The sequence below is a fragment of the Mytilus edulis genome, chromosome 7 (genome assembly GCF_963676685.1).
Source record: "Mytilus edulis chromosome 7, xbMytEdul2.2, whole genome shotgun sequence".
Classification (NCBI taxonomy): Eukaryota; Metazoa; Mollusca; class Bivalvia; order Mytilida; family Mytilidae; genus Mytilus; species Mytilus edulis.
Window position 1 is genome coordinate 42,050,450 of NC_092350.1, and position 7,687 is coordinate 42,058,136.

The following is a 7,687-nucleotide window of genomic DNA, read 5'->3' on the forward strand; positions in this document are numbered from 1 at the left end:
CACATTTGCTTTTTTTATAGTATAATAAGTGGCACAAATTTGAAAAACACAAGCTCATACAAATCCGAGTTATATATATGTGAACTTGAACTTGAACGGTTCTCAGGACGAAGATAGAAATTTCAACTTCTATATTTAGCTGTCATCCTTCCAATTAATCAAACGTTTTATAAAGCATATAATTTGTTACATGATGATTGCATAATATCCACTTTTCTCACACTGTGTCAAAACAATCACTATTATTTGTATTGAAATTTGTAAATATCACTTATGAAATGACAAAGGGAACATTACTGCAACAAAATGAAATACGAGACACAAAAAAAGAGATTTTGAAATAAACAATTGAAGGGAAAACCAAACAAACTGTTTCGAAATTTGAGTGTTATTTCTGAAATATTGCCATGTATTATTTAGTCTAGAATGTTTCATTTATTCATCTTCCCAAATCTACCTTAACCACAATAAATAATCATCATATTGTTTTAGTTTTCTATTGTATTCTTTTTTTGTGACTTCTTAACAGGAATAGTAACCAATCAAAAATGTAGAACAAAAGAAGATACGCATGCGCCAATACATTAAAAAACTTACAATTGATGCTGTTGGAGCATTTGATACCACCATGAAGGTTTGCTTTCTTTTTCTTACCTTAAACCATATAAGTTTTGTGTTTTGTTTACAAAAGACAGCAAGAGGATATATATATCAGAGTATAAACAATGCCGCTGTACAGTCGTTGATAATACAGGAAAAATCACCAGTAGTTACATATTGCATGCAGTTGTGTCTTTCTACAGAGCACTGTTTGGGATTTTTATATGGAAAGTCGACAGGAACCTGTCAGTTGTCTTCATTTGATCATAATACAGCAGACAGATCTGATCAAGTAAATCAAGGATGGATGTATTACGAAGTATTCAAAGGTTAGTTATCACATACATCTTTAACACAAAACACTGCTTACTCCAATACAAACACTTAAATAACTCATCATAGATACCAGAATCAATTTTTAATATTTGCACCAGACGCGCGTTTTGTCTACAAAAGACTCATTGGTGACGTTCGAAAAAAAAAAATGTTAAAGGGCCAAATAAAGTACGAAGTTGAAGAGCATTGGGGTCATACAAATACCTAAAAGTTTTGCCAAATACGGCTAAGGTTATCTATTCCTGAGATAGAAAAGCCTTGGTATTTCAAAAATTCAAAGTTTGGTAAACAGTTAATTTATTAGTATCACCATATAAGGGAGCTACCATTTGATTTTTATGGGGGGGGGGGGGGGGGGGGGAAGGGGGGGGCTAGGATGAAATTTGAAAAAAATAGGCAGGACAGGAGTTTTGAGTAAAAAAAAGGCAGGATGTGACACTTGCAAAAATAAAAAGTCAGGACGACAATTTAGGTAAAAAAATGTCAGGATAAACTATAAAAAAAAAGGCAGGACCGATTACAGTGAAAAATAAAAAGGCAGGACAGAGATTACAGCTAAAAAAAAATGCAGGACAAAATTTTTCATCCTAGCCCCCCCCCCCCCATAAAAATCAAATGGTAGCTCCCTAAAGGCCATTTCATGTCAACACAGAAATGCTGACTACTGATCTGATGACACCCTCGGGGAATAAAAACTCCACAAACAAATCCATCAACCCAGCGGTTGAAAATAAACTCATCATAGATACCAGGATTGAAAGTTTGTATTTGCACCCGACAGAAAAAATATCAAATAGAAAGTGAAAAATAAAAACAGACTGCAGTATTCAAAAGTTTCTGTCAATTCTAAGTTATTTAAGTATATTGGTACATAGAATTTAAACAGTTTATTTACAGAACGTATATGGAAAAACTGTGTGATAACTGATTTGTCTCTAAAAAAACAGCACGTGTAAAATTAGAATTGACTTCTCACCATCAGATGATAAAGCCCTTAAAGTATAACTTTTGTTTTTAAATTCATCTCATAACACAACACTTTTGAAATATGATAAAAAATAAATCGCTTTTCAATTAAAAAAAAATTGTTATACAACTTTTTGTTATTCTAATAAAAAAAATAATATAATGAACATACATAATATATTCATCAATAATGTCAGATAACGATTATTTGATTACATTGGAAACTCACTATTTTCTTAACCAGTATACATGAAGACTGTTTCAGGATGGAATAACCAAATACGTAAACTATGAAACAGAACGATTCAGATGTGTATGTTCAGATTGAATTATATAACTAACTAACTAAGGTTTATAATGCTAAGTCGTTGGTGTGTTTTTTGAACTAATTATTAACTATATAAAATAAAGTTGAGAATGGAAATAGGGAATGCGTTAAAGTGACAACAACCCGACCAAAGAGCAAATAACAACCGAAGGCCACCAATGGATCTTCAATATGGATACATCAGGGTACCTTTTGTCTGAAGCTACACCACTAAGTCAATTGTAACAGCTTTAGTCTAATAAACTATGTAACAATGTTAAGAAAAGGAAGAAATTAAAAACGACGTAAGACGAAACAGAAAGTTTAAGATTGAGCAACAAACACCTCTACAAAAATCGGGAGGAACCGAACAGTCTAAACAGTTTTGCATCTTTAGTAACACCCGTTGTTTTGTAAAGCGTTGATGAATAGTAGAAAAGTAAAATGTCTTTTTAACTAACCTTAAGGTACTTACCAATTCAAAACCAATCAGTACATTTAAATTTGAGTCGCATGCTTATCACACAAGAACATTGAAGTCAGGAAGAATTTGACAAATATAACATATCAATTTCGTTACAAGATTTTACTTTTTAATTTAGGTTGCCATTCATCAAACTGTCCTCATGATTATACTTTAATAGCCGAGGCATGTTTGTGTCTCAGAGTTAACAATGCACTGCTCTATGACAAAGCAAAACAAAGATGTGATGATGACGGAGCGCAGTTAATTAGAATTGATTCTGCGTTAAAACAAACATACTTACACCAGTATCTAAGTAAGTTGCAATAAACAATATAGTCAAATTTGTAAGAATTTAAGCAACAATAATGTTTTTTTTCAAAACGTTCAACTTGAAACCTTTTTTATGCATCGCACTTATTTCATTCCGTGTGAAGTAATAGTATGCAAACAATCAGTTAAGTTCAAATACTGGTGGATACTTACACTTGGTTCTATATATTTCATACGAATGTATACGTACATGAAACGCATTAAAAGTATATTCCTCCTCAACTGTATTGAAGTTGCACATATAACATATTCTATCGTTTCTGTTCATATATAAAAGTCTTTCAATTTCAATGTTCAAGTCATATTCATGAAAACATTCGATGATATTTTTTTTTTATATCTCAGATTAATACTACTCGTAAGAGAAATCTGCATGCCATGAACTTAATTTTTTATTTTGTAAAACAGAAATATATGAAAAAAATGAAAATAACGAGTTATAAATTGTATCATCAAAAGCACTTTTCTGAATTTACCTTAACCAGGAACGCTCAAAGCCAAATATTTAAAAGTCTCACCATCATCTGACATTGTATCATATAAGAATTTACTTTTAAAATGTTGTTTGAACTCAGCACAAAAAACTTTTTCAATAATATAAAATGTTAATATTTTGTGTCAACCATACATACTTATGACATTGTTACATAATAGGTCAATTTTATTACATGACCAATTCAATTTTAGTTTACTTTTAACACGACTTACTTCGAGTATTTCATTACATCAGTTTTTTTTCTGAATACAATATCAATTTACATCTGTATTTCATCATTTTTCAAATACCTCAATATATGCAATAGGACTTTTAAAGCACCAGGTAATTTGCAGTTGTCGTTTGGACTTTCAGATTCTCTTACTTCGATTTGATTGAAATTGAACTTTAACTGAAAATCGAAAAAATAGTGCATTTATTTCATTTATCGTTTGAAATAATACTGATTGTATTCTTACAAAATGGGCGAATATTTGTATAGAAAGCACATAAAATCTGCAAAATAACATTATAAAATTTGTCTTAAAATCATCAAATTTCGAATTTCTATTTAATAGATTTTTCTGTAGATACATGAATTTCCGATATAATGATACAAAATAAAAATAGGGTCACCGACTTCGTTTTTACGGTAAACATCAATTAAAATTGACTTCTTTGTGAAAAAAACCCAACAAAACGTCTAGATAATCGTAACGTCATCGCGTTGCAAGTCATTAAATGTCGATTTTTAACGTTTTTTACTACATTGATTATAAGACAAAAGAGGAAGTCGGTAACCATATGATTATTTTGTATCATTAAATCAGAAATTTTATGTCAACAATATATAGAAGAGGGACGAAAGATACCAAAGGGACAGTCAAACTCATAAATATATATGTTTTTTTTTTGTAAATCTATTGAGCAGAATTAGATATTTAGCGATTTCAAGACAATTTTAAGAAGGTGTATGAAAATAAACTGGATTGATCTACAAATATACAAAATGATAATTGAACAAAGTTTGGTTTTTTTCAAAATAATATAAAGAAACAAATTATAGCGTATAAGATATAAAAATCTAAAGCTGATTGAACTTATATATTGTTTTAACTGTATTTGTTGTTGTAAATAAACTATGTTTAATAATTCATGTTGGTTTTTTTTTTACTTAACCAGTTTCCTGTTCTGGGTACTAGTATTTTGTATGTGACTTTTGTTTTTGTATATTCCTCCATTATATTTCCTTATTGGTTTTCTGTAATGCTTTGTCTTATTTTAACATGTTTTCTGTAAAGTAAAACAAAATTGCAAAAACGCCTGTACCAAGTTAGGAATATGATAGTTGTTATCCATTCGTTTGATGTGTTTGAGCTTTTGATTTTGCCATTGAACTTTCCGTTTTGAATTTTCCTCGGAGTTCATTATTTTAGTGATTTTACGTTTTGCAAGAAACTTGTTATTTTCAAAGTCTAAAAATAGAATTTGTTCGGTCTTGGACATGGTTATTGACCTAGAAAAAATATGAATGCTAAACACAGGGGTTTAATGTTCCAAATTATAATTGTCTGAAAATGTTAATACATTTTGTTTTCTTAACTTTTTATATTCAATGTAATGAAAGAAGATAGTAAACAAATATTGCAATTGGGGCTTCCTGATTTTAATTTCGATGCTTGCTATTCTAACAACAATTTTAATACACTCAAAAGTCATATCAGATGTTTATTTCAGTTTATTCATTGTCTAGTTTTAAATAAAGTTTACTGTTCCTCGTGATGTTAAATCATTGTATATTAGGAGTCAAATATTATCATTCTCAAATAGTCAGATCTATTTTAAAAGAAATGAGGTTACCTGTAAAAGAAAATGATTTTTTCCTCAAAAGCCCACATTAAAATTTCTATACTTTTAGTTTTGTTTATGAAGGTACGGGTTCATATTTGACGTCGTTACAAAGCTCTAAGATATTCCGGTGTGTTGTTTTCGATATCGACATTTGCGATAACATGACGAATTACTATAGATAACGTGATTCGGTCAGTTTCGGAAAGGGAATCATATATAGCAATTGTATTATCATGGGCTTATTTCCATTCCAAAGTGATTATTTTGTGCGACCGCAGTAATGATACATCGACTTTAAACTTTTACATAGTTTTACTTTAATTTTCATTGTTTAATATTTCATTATTCAACCAAAATTACACACAGGCAACATATATCTTTGTGTCAACAGTTAATTTAACTTAGAAGTCAAATGCACTGCCCGTCGATGATTATTCAAGAACCATATTTTGTACACACACGAATAATTGGTTGTATGACAACACATATGTCCTTATAAACAGAATTTTGGTACATATCATAGATAGGTCCACTTTATCAAATCGATGCATACAACTCTAAGGATGACAAATCATAGAAAGTTATATTTGGGTAAATTTACATACTTATCATTCACGAGAATCTGTTATGTATATTCTTGGTCATCCGGTTGGTTTCTTTCCATTATACACTTAACTGCGGCCAAGCTTAGCAAAAGGCCGTGCGACATAATCAGTCCAGAAACAACTTTTTTCCGATCAACTATTTAAGGAACGATCGTTGTCTTTGGTCAATTCCAAACTTTCGACCTCAAATAAACTTGTATGCCCCGCCCAAGAACACGAAAAAAGAAGACGCGTGTTATAAACAATCAAAATGTTAAATGGGCTGATCTTGTACAGGATTTGTTATCTAATGGCAATATTGCTTATGAACATGTGCGAAAGTTCTAGCAGGATCCTATTTTATTGATGAATTTGATAACAAAGACCCTTATAGAAAATAGTTTACCAGGTAATAACTACTCAGAGACATTGAAAGACGATTTGGATTTTGGTTTTAATAATTCTTCTCCATTCATAATCAATTGTAATTGAGTTTGCAAAATACTACACAGGTTGAAAAATGTTATGCAAAGCTCTATTCTTCTGGAATGTTCAACTTATTATGAAATCAGAGAACAAAATTGCATCCAATTGAAATCAAAACTGCATTTATATTTACAGGCATTCATTCAAAAGTTAACAGTCTATCGTTAAACATCATCTTAAAAACAAACTGACTAAACTAAATATTGGCCTTGAAACTGCCTTCAGATTATATGTCCATTGATTGTCATGACATTTTGTTTCAGCTAATACTATTGGGTCTGATGTTAGGAGACTATACATTCAAGGAGAAAAGATCGGAAATATATGGCAATTTACTGACGGATCCCCAATAGAATACTTCAGCTGGGCATTAGGACAACCAAACAATAATGGAGAAACCGTCTTGTTTCTTTCACCAACAGTTCAGTACAAGTGGAAGGATGGTGGTAAAGGGACGTATTCATTCATTTGTGAAATTTTGCTTTGAGATATTGCATAAATTCAATAAATGGTATTAAAAAACTTCTATGTTTTAGTTGACTGATTATGTACTAGTACTCAATAGTATAGATTTAAGACAAGTACAATAGTATAAGCACTATTTGCAAAACGCAATACTCTAATACTGGATATTCGTTATATGGTTATATCTAGCAAAAAATCATGTTAAATACTGAAAAAAAAAAAATTAATTTGAATAAGTTTAATGGAAAGAATAAATAAAATTTTGACAATATGAAACTGTTAATGTAAGACAAAAATGCATTGATTCGATAGACTTTTTGAAATTGAAAAACAGTTCAAAGGGATGTTATTCTAACATACAAATTACACATCAAACAAATGAAGTAACAAAACATTCGTGCTCCAGTGTCAGTGAAGTTTCTAAATTGTCAATATAACCAACAGTTGTTTATAGGAGAAGAAAGATGAGGTATGAGTGCCAATGGGACAACTCTCCATCCAATTCACAACATGTCGAAAGCAAACGACTATAATTATGTCAAAGAACGGCCTTTAACACTGAGCAAAGGATTACACCGAACAGAAATCAATAAAATGAACCAAACTGACTAGTGTAAATAAGTTTAAACACGAAAATAAACGGTTTTATCTTTGTAAAAAAAGAGAATCGAAAAAATACTTTTGACATGTTGAAGACAACCCGCCAAATCGGGAACTATTTTACCAATGAAGAAACAATCCACCATTCGAGTATCATTTCTAAGTGCTAAACACAAAATTTCCTTACCTTAGTGTGATTTTCCCTAAATTGCACATACTCA

The 7,687-nt window shown here is 30.6% G+C and overlaps 1 protein-coding gene across 1 annotated transcript; it reads left to right on the forward strand.

Moving 5' to 3' along the window:
* The first annotated feature begins 534 nt into the window (after positions 1-534).
* LOC139481503 (C-type lectin mannose-binding isoform-like) lies at positions 535-6,934 on the forward strand. The gene is made up of 3 exons (XM_071264879.1): positions 535-929; positions 2,812-2,988; positions 6,665-6,934. Exons 1-3 carry the CDS (start codon positions 572-574, stop codon positions 6,886-6,888), a joined length of 759 nt encoding a protein of 252 aa, XP_071120980.1. The 5' UTR covers positions 535-571; the 3' UTR covers positions 6,889-6,934.
* Positions 6,935-7,687: the final 753 nt, after the last annotated feature.